Raw genomic sequence first — 17388 nt, 5'->3', positions numbered from 1 at the left:
AGGCTAGTTACTTTAGTTTTAATGCACAACAGACAAAAACGATATAACGTTTGTCTGTCTCTCATCTCACGCTCTCCCAGCTTTCACGCATTACGTGCACCGTTTCTGGAAAAGCATATCACATAAATTATGAATCAAAGTATAGTCCTTAATTCCTTATACATCTTAAAACATGTTTGGAGGGGATATTTTGTCTCTGAATTATTATATGACGTGAGGTTCAGTTACCTTTGCACAAAAATGGTGGAAATATTTTTGACTTTTATACTTTATTCCATTTCAGAGCTGAGCTTTTTTTTTTTTTTTTACTTTTACTTGAGTAAACAAGTTGAATCAGGATATTTCTACTTTTACCAGTTTACTCAAGTAACTGGAATACTACTTAAGTAAATAATGTGTGTACTTTTCCCATCTCTGCCATCATGCTTGAACTCTACCAGTCACAGCAGAAATCATTACCGTTAGTGAAAGCATAAATTCCTGTATTTCTTTCTATTGCTATAAAATACCAATAAATACAGTAAAAAGATGAGATTCTCTAAAGATCCAAAAACAGAGAGGCGGTTAAATTTATATCGGTGTCCATTTAAGGTGTGAAAAATACACCAGAACACATATAGATGTACAGAATGTGTCAACACTAAACAGTGAAATAAATAGGCTATAAGGACTGAAATAGAAATGGATCATATTTTTCATCATAGGCATGCAGTCAGGGGAAGGCGCTGGACTCTTGACTTGGGCGGTGAAGTGGATAACTTGTGGAGGAGAAAGTGAGAATGCATTCCTATCGTCAGGGTTCAAGAAATATGAGCAGAGTACAGTATGTGAGAAATTCAATTGAGTAAATCAAATTCACACTATTTTGAAAGGCTTTCATTAACCTGCAGGGTTTTTTCTTTTCTTTTCAAAAACAATGCGTTGCTTATTGGAAACTCTGGTTAAAATGAATTGAACGAAATTATCCCCCATTATGCAAAAAAGAACTACATTTTAGGATATTATCAAATACTGAATAGCTATAGGAATACAGAGTAATGTTACCATGAGAGATTAAAAATGAAATAAAAATAAACAAACAAACAAATAAATAAATAAATAAATAACGTAACTAAGTCAATATTGAGTAGGCTACGGACTCACTCTATCATTACAATAATATAAGAATATACCGGTACAATAATTCACTATGAATTCACATTTTAGTAGCCTACCACATACACACCATGTCCCAGATAGGAATATTACAGAAATGCCCGTTGGGAACGCATTGTAAGCAACCAACCACCAGCGAACGTGCCTCACCTTGTTTATTTCTGGAAACATGCTGCTGCGTATTAATGTCAGTCTTTATAAACACAGTGACTTCCCGTTGTACAGTCCAAGCACAGAGGAGAGATTATAACATCCAGGTGAAGGTAAGACGCATCATTGTATCCAACGACTCTTGTCAACCCAGCCTCAAAACCAGGACCCGGATCCAAGACGCACTAGACGCACAGTATAGACGCAAGTCAATAAAACCCGGCTGCGCTGTCAGATCCTGCAGCCCAAACCCGCCATACTCATAGTTTTATGCCAGGCTCTCTGTCGTCAGCGCGGAGATTAACGAGCGAGGCAAGCTGTCCAGGGTCTGTGCGCCTTGACGCGTGTGGATAAGACTCTGTCAGGAAACCACCTGTTCAGGTTTCCGCGCTGACAGCTGCGGCTGGCCCCGATATAGATTTGTTTTTGTCCTTTTGGTTCCCGGTCGTCCACCTCCATACAGCGGGGCGAGGCGAGGCGATCGAGCTGTGCGACTGATGCGCGCTGCGCTCTGCAACACCGACGCTGTGAGAGAGGGGATGCTGCACCGATGCGCAACGTCGTGGCCACGCTGCATGCATGAGCGCGCATGTTAGTGCAGCGGGGTCTTGCAAACATCTACGACCCCCTGTAAAACATGTCAGTCATTCTCAGCAAGTCATAAATCATAAAAACTCCCAATGCAAACTTTGTTTTAATCTCGAAGTAAATGTTCTAAAATCGTACATTCATTGGATGGGATGGGGGGAAATTCCACAGTAGGATAGTCTGGAAACTGTGAGACCAAGATCATAGAAGATAGTCACATTTCATTCAGGGAAATTCTTGAAACAAGCTGATTTGCATTGAAAACAACTGAAATGATCTCATTTGCAGATTTATTACAAAACATATTTTTTAAACTCAACAAGTTACAAAGAATGTTTGTTTTTGCAAGGCAATGGCTTGTTTTTTTCTCCCACTGCGGAGCTTGCAAAAATAAAGTCCTTGTCATCTACAAAATCATTCAAATATCTTTCGCATAATTCAAATAGACCTACTGTATGTTTTAGTACATTTCTTTACACTATGTCTAGAATAGCTTATAGGGCAAGATATAGGCATGAGATCAGATCACCTCAACACAGTTTGATCAAACTTGTCCTGAGAAAAATAGTAGTCCTAGTATAGTAGTTATATGATTCCATATAAATGTATTTTGCTTACTGTAAATGAGAAGGTGACAAAGGGGAGAGTGAATCATCAGAGTGAATCATCAGAGACCCCAGAGGCCCCTGAAGTCCATTTTGCGAATCACTGCTGTGGGGGACTATGAGAAAACACACTGAAACAGACAGTGAGCGAAGCTGCCCATGTCAAAATATACAGGACTTGTAGAAATGCAAATATGGTGATGATTGTGATTATTATTCAGCATGGGTTATCACAAGCCAACCCAGAATACAACATTAGAATTTTACTAGCCTCGATGCAAGAGCCTTCATTCTTCATTCGGAGTCTCAAAGTAGCACCCCAATGCGTTGCAGCCTCCACTAAAAATGACCCTGCATCTTCATACACCTAGCAATCACAGACAAGGTTGTTGTCAATCGGTGTCAATCGGAAACTATTGCGTAGTTTCCAATACCGAGACATTGTAAACATGCCAGGGCCTGTATTTTCTGTTCTTCCGGATGTGTAACGAGTTTCTTTCCACCCATAGACACAGCAGAGCTGGAGCTGTTTCCCTGCTGGGAAGCAGAAGAACAACGGTCATTTTCAAAGGAAAAGACAGAAATTATAGGCTCTGGCATGTTTACAAGGGCTCGGTATTGGAAAATACGCAATATTTAGGAACACCAACTGGCCGTTATGACGGACAACAACTTGGATTGCAGAAACCTATGTCAACATTTTATTCTGGGGACTGGTGAATGTGTGCTTGTGCAGCACACGCACACACACACACACACACACACGCACGCACACACTTTCAAAATAAAAGCGCACAAGCTTAATGTTTCGCAGCATAATGAATAAGTAAGACGCACGATGATGGCATCATGAAGTCACACCTCATCCTCCACGGTAACAGGAACCAGCCTCCTGTTAACACCCAGTTGCCAATGATGCAAGTGTAAGGAGAAGACGTTTGTTTTGCCGCCGCTCATCAACACGGCAGCGGGGGGGACACACCCGATCACTCCTTATTACGAGGAGTGAGAGATGAATCTCATTAGATGACAGCTGTTATGCAGAGAGATGCTCCTTCAGTAATCAGCAAAGAGCTTGAGAGGGGACGAGGCATCTGTTGCACGCTTTAGCCTCGGGAGGGGTTCTCTATGTTTGCTTCAACTTTTCTCAATTTTCTTTTCCTACTAAGGTTTTCTTGGGAGTTTTTTCCTCGTGTGCATTGAAGGTGACCCTGGATGCTGTGACCTATAGGCCACATTTGGACCCAGGTCACGGCAATCAGGGCTAACTAAGGCTGAGGGGTGCCGGTTAGGCTGTAGAATAGGCCCATTTCACACAACCGTTTTGAAGGGGTAAAGCAGGAAGTAAAGCAGGTGTAACCAATAACATTAAAGGTCCCAATTCGTGCAGCTGTAACATCTTAAAAACGTGTGTCTCTGGTCCATAAAACATGATTCTGGATTAATTTGTCGAAAATATAGCAACCCCGTTTGTTGTGACGGAGTTCTCACTTCCTCATCTCGTCGCTTCCCAAGAATGGCCTGTTTCTATAATATATTCAGAACTAACAGTTCCCATTGGCCGCTGAGGGAGAGCCCGCCCCAGGCTCCCAGCGGCCAATCAGATTAGCGTCTGTGGACCAGCACGCTAGGTTGCGAGTTATCGTTAACTTAACGGTTACTACGCTAAAGAGGACATCTCAAAATGCCTAGACTTACCGAATGCACCTCTGCAGTTGCTGGATCACGTATAGAAGTGTTAATTTTGTGGCTATAGACAAAATGGTGCAGGTAGCTTGTGTGAGAGAGACCCGCGCAGTATGCGTGAGGAAGCTCGTGACGTCCCAATTCCCCTCTGGGCAAACGAAGCGTTTGGGGGTGTGGCTTGGAGGAGACTGCAGGGGGAAGCTGGATAGGGACAAATCCAACTGTGGCAGTTCTGAGCTTGTGACCACTCATTACAGGGAGGGATGACAGCAGTATATATGCATTTACAAGTAAAAACAGCTTTTGCACGGAATGGGACCTTTAACACTAGGGCCCTGACACTGGAACACCTAATGGAAAGGAAACATCATTAACGGTATTGGTTACACCTGCGTTGCTTCCTGCTTTACCACCTCACGCGGTTGCAGTGAAAAGGGTCCATAGCTAGACCGGCGGTTCCCAACCTCTTCCAACTCATCATGGCCCACTTGAAAATGTGAAAAATGTCCGTGGCCCACATCCGCCTGTAAACAGTGCAGAGGCCAAATAATGTCTTCTCAGATTCAGAGCACTTTTTATTTTAATGATAAAAGGAGCTGTCCATCAGCACCACACAGAAGTCAGAAACTAAAAGTGAGGGGCTGTCTGCAATAGGCTTAACAAATAATGTATTACAAATTAAATAACGGTATCATTCAACAATGGATAACTGCATTATCATACACAATAATAATAATTACTTTTTTCTCATGAATATTGTAATGTTTTGCAAATGATTTGGCGCCTCCTTTGCAATCTGTTTGTGAAGTTCCTCATGCGCTCTTCTCTTCTATATCCCTGTCACTTCCCTCAGCAGACCTCGGGGGTTTCAACAGGCCAGGTTTGGATAGGCATGTGAAGGACCAGTTTCCATGGCAACAAAATAAACTAACATCGCTTAAAGCTCAGTCAGAGATGAAGGAGGTGACAACAAGCGTGCAAAAAAAAGGACGCACAGTTTGAGGATTTGGACTCGGCCCCATGGTGCGCTCATCAGCACCTGCTGGTAGAGTGCTCCTTCAGCAGAATGGGGCTCAGCCAGGCAGAGAGAGAGAGAGGAGAGAGAGAGAGGAGAGAGAGAGAGAAAGAGAGACACAGACAACACTCAGCCTCTCAGAGGTGGGAGGCTCCTTTAAATCAGTCCTGATTAATAACTTCCACTAGGAGTGCAGCAGTTGGTAGTCATCTCATCCATCCTAGCTGGAACAAAACAGGACTGGAGAAGATAGCACTGTACGTTTGCTAATGCTATTATGTGCTACTGAATTATGTTAAGTCAGTCTTATATTATTTTTCTGCTTTTACTTCTCATGTGAAGGTATGAGCACCTTTGCTTATTTTCAGTGATGTGGTACCACTACCTCCCCGTCAGCACTTTGCATCACTGTACAATGTACGTTCACAAAAACAGCTGGCCATAAGTGAGTTGCTCAGAGGCTCATTGATTCCCTAGCCTAATTTCCCAGCCAGTCTGAGGATTCAACCTGTTGACCTTCCAGTCACCAGCTCCAACCTTTAAGCAACCATTGTACTACTACTTCCACCTCTTTACTGCAGCACGACTGAATACACTGACTCAAATCAAGAAAGTGGGGTATACCATACTGTAGTATGGAGTCACGGAAACATTTGATTTATTAAGGTAGAATGCAAAAAAAACATCATATTGCCAGACATGATCTTTTGATCAGCTCTGAACTTTCGTGTCCTCAGTTGGTTACAGAGGTAAATTAAACCAGAATCAGCCACTGTACACCTTGCCTGAGTCACCCAGGTGACAAGGCTGATGTGAGGCAAAGTCACTGGAGCAAAACAACACAGATACACTATACAGATACAGTGGTACAGTATACATTACCATGCCGAGCAAAAAGGAATCAAATGAACCGTCACAGTTTATATTACTGACGAAGCAGATAAGACAAAACAAGGACTGTGCTACCAGTGAGCCAGTCTAAAAATACATCAAAGACAAAAGCGAGAGAAAGGGCGTATATATGGATGGGACAACAGAAACAACTTATCGCTGGACGCCCCATCTCCCCTCCACCTACCTCAGGCTGGACCCTCCTGTTCCTGCCCCAGCAGCAGCCCTGCAGGAGGCTAAACCCACAGCAGGCAGGTGAGGTTCCGTCTCCCCCCATAGCATGTCTTCCCCATGCTGCCACCACCACACCCACGAGCTCCTCTGCCTCCAGACAACACCTCCACACCACAGCCTCCAGACTCCAACACCTCCAGCTGGGAGTGGAGGAGTGCTCAGAGGCAAGAACGTGAGAGAGAGAAGATGTTGAAAGCTAGTCCTGGACCCCTCTCTTCAAATATCCAAGATCCCCTGCTCTTTTTCCCCCCTTCTTAATTCTAAAAGCTATGGCTCATTTTGTCACTCCTTGGAGCCATTTTCAAAATAAAATCCTCCTTGTTGTTATGAAGTTCAGTTGGTATTGCAGTCAGATTCCACGGTCTTCTTTAGATGTGTACCAATCCCGTATCTCTGTGAAGAACTTCTCGCGGTGCCAAAGGCTACACGCACTCTGCACTGGAGAGGGGAGGTCCCTTGCATCACTTACTCATACGAGGTTACGTCCAAGGTTGTTTGGGACCTCCGAGCCTCTGGGGTCGTCGTCCTCCTCGTCAGATTCTTCCAAACTACGTTTTTGCTCTGCTCCGGGGACACAGACACAGAGGGGAGGAGGGGAGGACGCGGCTGCCTTTTGCGTCTATGGCTGGGATGGGTTAGAGGGAGCGCTCTGCTGCTGACGTACGGACACCACTCCACACGGGAGCCATCCTGAGCCGGAGACACAGCAGTAGGGGCCCGCCACTCGACTTCCTGTCAGAGAGGCCTCTGGGGCTGCTGGATGGGAGACGAGACGGACTGGGAGAGATGGGGAGAGAGAGAGAGAGAGAAAGAGAGAGAGAAAGAGAGAGAGAGAAAGAGAGAGAGAGATAGAGAGAAAGAAAGAGAGAGAGAGAGAGAGAGAGAGAGAGAGAGAGAGAGAGAGAGGATACAGATTCTATCTTCCTCCCAGGTGGGCTCTTCACGGGGCTGAGGAAGTCAGCCGGGGAGAGGGAGGATGGGGGGGTGGAGGGAGGCACAGCTCTAGTAGAGAGCCAAAGTTACGCCCTCTTGCGGTTTAGGCATGCGAACCAAGGGATTTCATCCGCCATTATTTTTTTACGATAGACATTTCGTAAAAGGCTTATACAAATAGTTTTACTTGGTCAAACCAAGCGATTCCACTATATTTTGAATCAGGGGAGCTGAGCCCATATAACATTTCCCTCGGATCAAAACTTAAAAACAAAATGTTGAATTTTTTTGGTTTGGTTTTGGTCTGAGTGAAATGCTCTATGGTCTCTCCTGATTATATCTGAATCGCTTGGTTTGACCAAGTAAAACAATTTTTATAAGCCTTTTACAATATATCTATGGAAAAACGAATGGCGGATGAAATCCCTTGGTTCCTATGCCTTACCCGGAAGTGGGCGTGACTTGGGCTTTCTACGGGACTCCCAGGTGCCACAGCAGCTGACGCCTGCTGCGACTCCCCCTCTGCCTTCTGGCTCGCCACTGTATCCTGGAGACAAAGCCGGTGTATCTGTAACCCACCCCACCCCACCCCACTCCTCTCCTCCCCCTCTCTCTCTGCTCGCGTTCTCCACCTGCTTCGCCTGCTGCCACAGACGAACCCCTCCGGGATGCTCCTGCACAGCAGCACTGCTGACAAATAGCGCGTAGGTGAAATCGTACCCCGCACCGCAGCACCCCCCTGGCCCGCCGCCTGCTCCGCGCCGCAGCAAGGCAACTGCAGACTCCACAGCAACTTATAGGGCAAAGATGCTGACGACCAATGCGGTTGTTTATGGGGTAGTTTATGGGGGTGATTGAGCGGTTGTAAATAGCTGCCAGCATCTCTTTCTGTTTGGTTGCGGACGAGCCGATTTACTGACCCCACTGAAGGGGCCTAAAGATGATTTACTGACCCCTCTGAAGGGACCTAAAGATGACTTACTGACCCCTCTGAACGGGCCTATAGATGATGCCAGCTCCTCTGTACAGTATCTTCTATATTATCCTTGAAGCCAGCAGTATAGACAGTTTCAACTTGACAAAAAAAACATTCTAAATTTACCCCAGCTTACTCTCTTGCAGTGTTTGCTACTACAATAACTGACTGTACTGTAACTGACTGTAAGGTAGGTTGCAAAATGTTCCCGATTCCTTGAAAAGCGTCTATAGGTTAGTCTAATGGGAGGCTACAGCAGCATTTCACTTCAAATGTTGAGCTCAACTGTCTTGGCACCAATGGTAACATCTTCCGAGAAAATGTATATTAACGGACAAAGATCTTCGCCCCTACCCAGAATAAAGCTTGTAAATCACCTTGTTTGGGTGACAGGGAAAAAAATGTTGCTATTCCTGTAGCATGAAGCACCAGGCTACTGTATTTAATTACCACTCCGTCAGCCAGTCTGACGCTTAGTGTGAGAGCAGAGTGGCATCTCCTTTCTTCCTAAGCGTCTTGGGTTTTCAGTTTAAAACGTTTGCGGTGAAGCTGAAACAGGAACATCTGAACACACTGTTGGCTTCCCACGGCCATTGCTTTTCCACAGCCCAACATGTCGGCATTGTACCTTTCTGCACGGATACGTAGAATATGGACATTTCTGAAGGAAAATATGTTGCATATCACATTTGTAGATACGTGAATATTAACGTTATACAGATCAGAGGTGTTGTGGTCAGGGTGGATGGAGGGCGTAAACACTTGCCTTTCACCCCGGAGGGCCGTGTTCGATCCCCATTCATGATCACAGTGTTTCCAAAGTCTATATTTCAACTGTGAGTCACATTACGGGTACGGTGTCACATTACGGGTACGGTGGCGCAGTCGGTCCTGAGTTCGATTCTCGCCTGGGACGCTGGAGTTGTGACCCCCCCATATCTTCAGTGCCTACTGCCCAGGTGGGCTATCTCGTCGAAAGGGCCTTTCTGTGTGGAGTTTGCATGTTCTCCCCGTACCCCCCACGGGGTTCCTCCGTACATAGCCCCCCACTAAAAACATGCAGAAGATCGTCATCCGACCAGTGACGACAACATCTGAAGTTGGTCCCCGGGCGCTGGAGAGAAAAAGCGACCACTGCTCCTGGCCTGCCCCCTGGAGGAAAGGACAAGCCTGGATGGGTCAAATGCAGAAGATTTCACCGGCCACCGTCAGCATGAGTGCGTGTTGTGGCCGCATGCATGTGTTGTAGTGTTCGTGTGACAATAAAGACGAGCTTCCGTCTGAAATCTGAATCTGATTTAACATTTTTCTTATTTAAGCCTATAACCCAAATCCTAATCCTAATCTTAACCAAGTTGTTTTACTTGCCTACAGTAAACATAACCAAAGTTGTTTTATTTGCTTTGAACATGGGAAAGGCAGGAAGGTTTTCAAATTAACTGCAATTTTGTTTAAAATTTGCATTGAGAATACAGACGTAAATTACCACATTTTTAGAAACATACTATGCTGATGTTTTGTTTCTAACTTACATTGATATTCGACATGGTTTCATATACGTAAAATGCCAAAGGTTTTATTCTGGTGATTGGGTTGTTTTCTACTTCTTTAGGGCAGATCTGGATAGAGTGCCCAGCAGGAGGCGAGACAGACTACGCCAGGCCAGACCTCGGGCCGTTTCTCAATACCAAGAATGCATTCTTGTTCTTGTGTTCTTGGGGAGAATGTTCTTGCTAGTCGTTCTTGGAAGAATTAACTTGCTAGGTCACAAGCACACATGACGCTGTTGGCAGTTTGAGACGATGCGTTCTTGAGGGTATTGCGCAATACCAGCGCAGAGGCCGCCTGCAGTACTACACAAATAAAAAGCTCAGCTGTTTTAGATGCAGCCAATTGTGCTCTGGAACTTTTTGCCATTTTTCGCCATAAATGTTCATAAAGTGGCACTTATTGAAACCTACTACCCTGCTTGTAGGCATCAAACGTCATCAGAAATTAATTTAGTGATGAAATAAAACTTTAAATTGTAAAAAACTTTCCGGAGCTTATGGCGTCTTCTCTGCTGCGTTCTGCCTCTGCTTATGCCGAAATGCATGCTGGGATATCTGCCTTGCCAAGTTGACACAAGTCACCAACCAGAGCATCCTCGGTAAAGTGGGCGTGTCGAGAACACATCCGGGAATTTTAAGCGTTCTTGGCGAAATGTGAACTTTGTATTGGAACAGTACTTGGGCTGCGACTGATGACGTTTCACAGGGACACAAGAACGCAAGAACACACAAGAACGCTTATTGAGAAACGGCCCTCGTCTGACTCACTGGAAGCAGGCTGTGGGTCTAAGCTCTGCCATTGGTGACGACCCTTCCAGTCGGAGCGAAGGGAAATCCCTTTCCGCTCCCTGCGTCTCCGCAAGCTCAACCTACACACTGAAAATGGCAAGTTTTGACGAAGATGTGGATTGTGCAGTAAAGCGGGCCTGCTTGGTAATTTCGGTGGATGGTTGGAAAGATAATTTTTCCCCCCGCTATACCAGAGTGAGAGGAGCCAGACTCTCTCCTGCGCTGGTACAGTAAGCGAGACTAGGCCAGAGCAGACTGGGTGAAACAAGAGACTTTGAAGAGAGAGTCGCGTCAACGAAAATCCAAAATGCTTGATCATATACGTGACTCACATAGCTATGAGCTCCATTCTAGCTCGCTCCAAGGATACTTCCAGGAAGTACACGGTGGGCCGTTTGAATTTCAAAGTACATCACAAATGATCCATTCTGCTGCAACAACTCTACAGCGCTGCTCACAACCTTACTTCCGGGAACTATTGCGAGGTCAAAGACTGGTCAAGTGCAGTGAATGGACATGACGCAACTCTTACTATCTCTTACTATCTTCAACAGCTCTGAGTGAAACCAGGGCCAAATTACCTGCTTTTAGAGGATGTGTTAACCTGGTGCCTTGCATTGTGTGTGGGGCCCTGGCCAGTGCCAGGTGCCAGTGCCAGGTGCCAGGCGAGGCTCAGTGAGGCGAGGAGGTGAGCTGCCAGCCAAAACAGACAGTATCAGTTGTCTGCTGACATTTGGCAGGGCGGGCTGCGTGGGGGGAGTGTGAGCGCGCTGGCAGGCGAGCTGCAGCATCTGCAGTTTAGGGCAGCAGCACAGCAGGCGTCTCAGTCACACCATGTGAGATATGGGTCAAGTTTACAAGTTGACACGAGCACACGCACTTACACACACTCTCACACACACAGGTGATAATAAGGAAGCTGTTTTTCATTCTGACATACATACGACATGTTAATTTGTGCTTGGCGCTAGAAACGGGTTAGCCTTATAAATATATAGAATACACAGTGTGATGAGGGACAGCTGTACAATGGACCAACAACAACACGTGAGTGAAGCTGTTCTCATTGCCTTGGATTGTAAATTGAGCAGAACAAGGCTTAAAGGGGAAACCACTTCCCTGAAATAAAATCCATTTTCCTATCAACTATAGGACCAGGGTTGGGGTGTATCCTAATTCCATTGATTCTACCATTTCTGGAAGTGGATATTCTTCAAAGTTCTAAAACTGGAAATATGTTGCTATAAATAGGTTCTCAAATACCCTCTTTGAAAAAAAGGTGAGGAAATTCCTTTAGGACGGTATCATTGTTATGTGAACAGACCCTTTTCACAGCAGCCATTCTGATGGGTATGTAACCAATAACATTAACGATGGTTCCATTCCATGTAGAGCTGTGAATCTTCACTGGCCTCACGATTCGATTCGATTACGATTCAGAGGGCTACGATTCGATTCGATTACGATTATCGATGCATCTCGATGCATCTTAAATCGATGCATCTTGATGCATCTTAAATCGATGCATCACTTTTTTCTGCAATACATGATTTATTTTTTCTCACTTTCTTTTTTCTCACTGTGTGGCTACTTTTAAAATAAAAGTGCATTTGGAATTGCATTGTATTATGATCCATAATTAAAATAAACAACTGCATGTACTTCCATTATATTTTATTTGATTATAAATATATATATATATATTTTTTTTAATAATCGATTTTTGGCATCGCGATGCATCTTATAATCGATTATTTTTGACACCCCTAATTCCATGTAGATGTTCCAGCGCCAGTAATGGTATTGGTTACACCCGTGTTTTAACCATGGGTGCTGTGAAAAGGGTCAATTGCAGTTTTAGTCCCCTGGCATAAGGACAACTGAATATCAAGCAGTTGTGGTGTGGAGCTACTGTAACAAGAGCAGTTGATGAACAATCAGCAGACACTCAATCGATCAGTATGTCAGGGACATGCAGGGCTGTCATTGTCAAGTCATTACAATCAAGTCACATTATGTTGTCTGATTAGCCTCAGCCTCTGTCAACATGATTGGGCAATTTTGAGCAGTTTGTTTATGTGTGTGTAGGTGTAGGTGCCTGTGTGTGTGTGTGTGTGTGTGTGTGTGTGTGTGTGTGCCTGTGTGTGTGTGTGTGTGCCTGTGCGTGTGTGCGTGTGTGTGTGTGTGTGTGTGTGCCTGTGTGTGTGTGCGCGTGTGTGTGTGTGTGTGTGCGTGCGTGTGTGTGCGTGTGTGTGCCTGTGTGTGTACGTGTGTCCATATGATTGTAGATGTGGGCAGCTGAAAACTAAGCAGGCCTTAGAGGCTAAACCAAATCTGATTAGGCATGTGGAGAGCCTCTGTAAATGGTAAATGGTCTGCATTTATATAGCGCTTTTATCCAAAGCGCTTTACAATCAGTAGGTAGTCTACATTCACCCATTCATACACCGATGGCGGCCACGCAGGGTGCCTACACACCATCGGGAGCAAGGAGGGTTAAGTGTCTTGCCCAAGGACACAACGACAGCAGCTGGGAGGGAGCGGGGATCGAACCGCCAACCCTTGCGTCATTGGCCGACCCGCTCTACCTCCTGAGCTAAAGCCGCCCGCCTCTCTCTCTGATTGAGATGATACAATACTTCACTAACTCAACTACTCAAACCAGCGTCTCATCCCAGACAGATTATACTTCACTAACTAGGATAACGTTTTTTTTTAATGAAATAGTTGCATAATAATACCTTTAAGCTAAATGTCAGACTCCCTAAGACATGAATAGCAGTGTATCCTAATGACTTTATGACCGGGTCGTCACAGCTTATGAAAGCAAAAGCAACTTGGTTGGGCTTAGGGTTATGGTTTGGGTCGGGTTTAATTCTCATGACAAGAAACTTACAAGTCGAGAACACTAGGGGCCCGCCAATCCCACCCTACCGCGGCTTTGACCTACTTAAACCTCAGACTGTGACGTCACGTCACGTGTATAACTGACGTTAATTATTCACGTATCTAGAAATGTTAAAATGCTATGTATTTTCGTTCAGAAATGTCCATATAATGTTACATTTCTGGCGATTGGTGATCTGTCTCAACTCAACCTATGACTAAAGACAGGCCGGCAGAAAGCCTATCCCTGCTTCATTCCCTCTATACCCCAGCATCCATCTTTCTGTTCTTCCTGAGCAATACAGCAGTACAGAGTTACAATCAGCAAACCAACGATCCATACTAGAGCTAGAAAAACAACAACAATTACAAGACAAATGGCCCCTTCTTCTTGCTCTTGTCTTGATTACAGTGCCTCGCTCGTACCAGAGCTGCTCTCTCTAAAAAACACTTTCCTGCCTTTCAGAACAGCGGAATTGTTCTGCGTGCAGCACGGAGAACCACCTCCGCTGGGAAGCAATTAGGAGAATACAGGTGAAGTGATGGGATGATGATGGTGTAGCCAGGTAGGATGGCTGCTTTCACCAGACAGGTGCCTCTGCCTTGTATCCACTCTGTTGTATTAGGGTTAGTGAAGGACAGTGGAAGGACAGTACCCTTTATACAGTCAGCAAATTAAATGCTCATTTATCTTCATTTGTTTTCCTCAATTTTAAAGTACCACACAAATTTGCTTCATAATCGAAGCGATTTTTATGCACAACAAAGACCCCCCCCCCCAGCCCCTCCCAGCAGTCAAATTTCATGTACATTCAATGTAAACTCTTATTTAACTCCGACTGTAAATTCATGTAAATCCACTGCCTATTTAACGTCTATTTAACTCAGTCTGTAAATCTCATGTAAATTCAACGTAAATTCATATTTATCATCCACAGAACACTTCACCACTCATGTACATATTGTATATATTGACTCGATTTGATTCGATTTGATTGCACATGCAACTTTGTGATTGTTTTTAGTTATCTTTCTACTTCTTATCTCTGTATAATGATGTGACCGCTACGCTGCATACAGACACTAAGACAAATTCCTCGTATGTAACTTGTATACTGTGGCAATAAAAGTGATTCTGATTCTGATTCTGATTTATACACACAATATGGCCGGGTGCAGTATTGAACAGACAAGACGCATGTAACATACACAACAGAAGAGGGGACACAGAAAAAATTAATAAAAGTAAAAGAAAGAAAGGGAGGGGGGTAGTAGAGAGTTTAAGTTCATCTATAGAGAGGCAAAGTGAACGTCACATCCTGCTTCATTCAGAGATTTTCTTCTGCAATTTATTTTCCCATAGACATTTCGTAAAATGCTCGGAGGTCTTACCTCATCAATCATTCCTTCATTGACGGCCTGCCGCTTCCCATCCGTGGCGTGTGATCCCACCCAGGGCCCCATGTCTGGCTGCACTCTTCCCTGAGAACTTCTCCGTTATCTGGGTGAACCTGATCGGATGAAACCCTCGGCGGCTACTGGGACTCCTGTCTGTTGGGGTCGGCCTATCACTGCGAGGGTAAGGTGTGAGCTTCGGGGTGTGTGTGTGTGCGCACGCGCGGGCGTATTTATGCGGTTGCACAAGTCTCTGAGTTTGTCACCATCGTCTAAATGTGGTAGTGTTAGAAATTGGTTTGGGTGATGAACATGCTTGTAAGGGTGCCAGGTCTCAGCCCCTATCATGTGTATTCCGGGTGTTGACCTAAATGCCCCAGACTTCGCCCTGCCAGGTCTCATGAGAAGCTGAGGACAGAGAAGGCCCGTGAGTGATGATGGCGTGGCATCTCTGGCATCACGTCCTCAGATGGCTCTACTTAGACCTGCAGCATGATCTAAAACCTGTGGGCAACTCAGCACAAGTCTCTATATATCTTCACTCCAGTTATAGCTTATATTTCCCAATAGGGAGCCAAAGTCACGCCCGCTTCCAGTTTATGCCATTTATTTTTCCATGCACTTTTCGTAAAATGCTTATAAAAAAAATAGTTGTACCTGGTCAAACCAAGCCATTCACCTATAGAATACAGGGGAGATCATAGAACATTTGACTCGGACCAACAACAAAAAAAACGAATACAAAAATAATAATTAGATTTTTTATCTCTTTTTTTTTTAGTTTTGGTCAGAGTAAAATATTATATAGTGTCTCCCGATTCTAAATATAGCTGAATCATTGGTTTGACTGAGTAAAACTATTTTTTATAAGCATTTTACGAAATGTCTATGGAAAATAAATGGTGGATGAAATCTCTTGGTTCGTATGCCTAAACCGGAAGTGGGTGTGACTTTGGCTCTCTCTATTCCTTCCAGCTTTCTCTCCCTTCTTCAAAAGCCTCCTGAGCAATGATGGAGCATCAACCTATTCCATCCATCATTCCGACCCCCTGCGGTGCGGCGCGTGCCAAGCAGGCACCCCGGGGCCAAACAGCAAACTGCGCCCACCAACACGTTCTCACCTTTTATCAACTATTTCTATCAACTAGCAACTATTTGATGTAGGGCTGCCAACTCAATGTTGGGGGGAGGGGGGTAATACAAACTGAAAAACTAATAATAATAATAATATGATGCTCATTGCTATTGCCACACAATGACCTCAGTCTGTTGCTGTCACTCAGTCTCAATAAAACAAGGAACATGATGTTCTTGCTAGGTTCATTTCTGCCCCCCCACACACTTATTATGGTCTGTTGGTTTATGTCTCGTGTTCCTGTAGAGCACGACCGATATATCAGTTCACCGATATGTTGGCCGATATTGCAGATTTTTTTGTATCTGTATTTTTTTATTTCCCCCCGGGAATCATTAAAGTCTTTCTGATCTGATTATAGACAGCATGTTGTGTATATTTTATCTTTTTTCTTATCTCAAGTTATATTTTATATTTATTCTATTTGTGTTTTTGTATTTCTAGTTATTTATAATTATTAAATTCCCAATGAAGTTTACTGTTTCATTGCATTGATGTCATTTGGACAATAAAGTTGATTGATAAGCTGTAAAATATCTTGCCTACATTACATATCTCAAGTCATGTCAAGTCATATCTTTGTCATGTGTTTGATATTTTAGGGATCATTGCAAAAACATTGTGTAATATAATGTGTATATACTGTATAATATAAGAATATCGGCCGATATATCGACATCGGAATTTTTTTACTCCCTAATATCGGTATCGGCCCCAAAAATCCAGTATCGGTCTATGTTATCCTTGACTGTCCTGTATTGTTTGTCTGATGTTATATGTTATTGTATGTCATGTTGTTATAAGACCAGGGACCATGATGGAGATAAGTGTTCGCACTTTTCATGTCATCCCTTGGATGTTGTTATGCATTGTCCAGAATAAAGTCATTCATTCATTCATTTATAGATCATGTAAATGTTTATGATAGGACCAACAGACCAAGATGGCTTTTGCCTTCTCATTAGTCTCGCTTGCCAGACTACTGTATCTGTACCGTCACACTGTACCAGCACAGGAGAGAGTCTGGCTCTTCATGTTTCCGGAGGGATGACCAATGGGCAAACGCTAGGCGTCAGTGATGATGACGCGGAAGTGAAGTGAAAAGCTGTAGTTCCTCGAATGGCCACTTGGGGGTCCGGGGCATTCTCCCCATGTTAAAATGCACGACTTTGTAACAGGATTAAACATCTTTCCAGTCAGGGGCGAAACGCGGTTTTGGTCGATATAGCTAATTTCACCTTTTCATAGCAGCTGTAGGGGGGGGGGGCATTTTTTATATAACTCGGCCGTTTGGAGTAAAATAGATTACAGAAAAGGGGGTGATTGACAGATCGCCTGTCCAGTGATTGTGCAGGCGGAGCTGCGGCTCTGGGAGACGCCCCATCTCAAGTGAGCTGTGC

The 17388-nt window shown here is 44.4% G+C and overlaps 1 protein-coding gene across 1 annotated transcript in view; it reads right to left on the bottom strand.

Annotated features, from left to right (window-relative positions):
* The window catches only part of dyrk4 (dual-specificity tyrosine-(Y)-phosphorylation regulated kinase 4), a gene marked incomplete at both ends in the record, with an annotated part of 32854 nt that extends 26487 nt beyond the window's left edge, over positions 1-6367 (bottom strand). Inside the window, one exon of the mRNA XM_083654352.1 lies at positions 6278-6367. Coding sequence (XP_083510478.1) covers positions 6278-6367 — 90 coding nt within the window. The remainder of the gene's footprint in view (positions 1-6277) is intronic.
* Between the last annotated feature and the right edge of the window lie 11021 nt (positions 6368-17388).

The sequence above is a fragment of the Poromitra crassiceps genome, assembly GCF_964638095.1.
Source record: "Poromitra crassiceps genome assembly, chromosome: 18".
In the NCBI taxonomy this organism is placed as follows: domain Eukaryota; kingdom Metazoa; phylum Chordata; class Actinopteri; order Beryciformes; family Melamphaidae; genus Poromitra; species Poromitra crassiceps.
The sequence above is the reverse complement of the archived record's forward strand: the minus strand, read 5'-3'. Positions and strand labels throughout refer to the sequence as shown.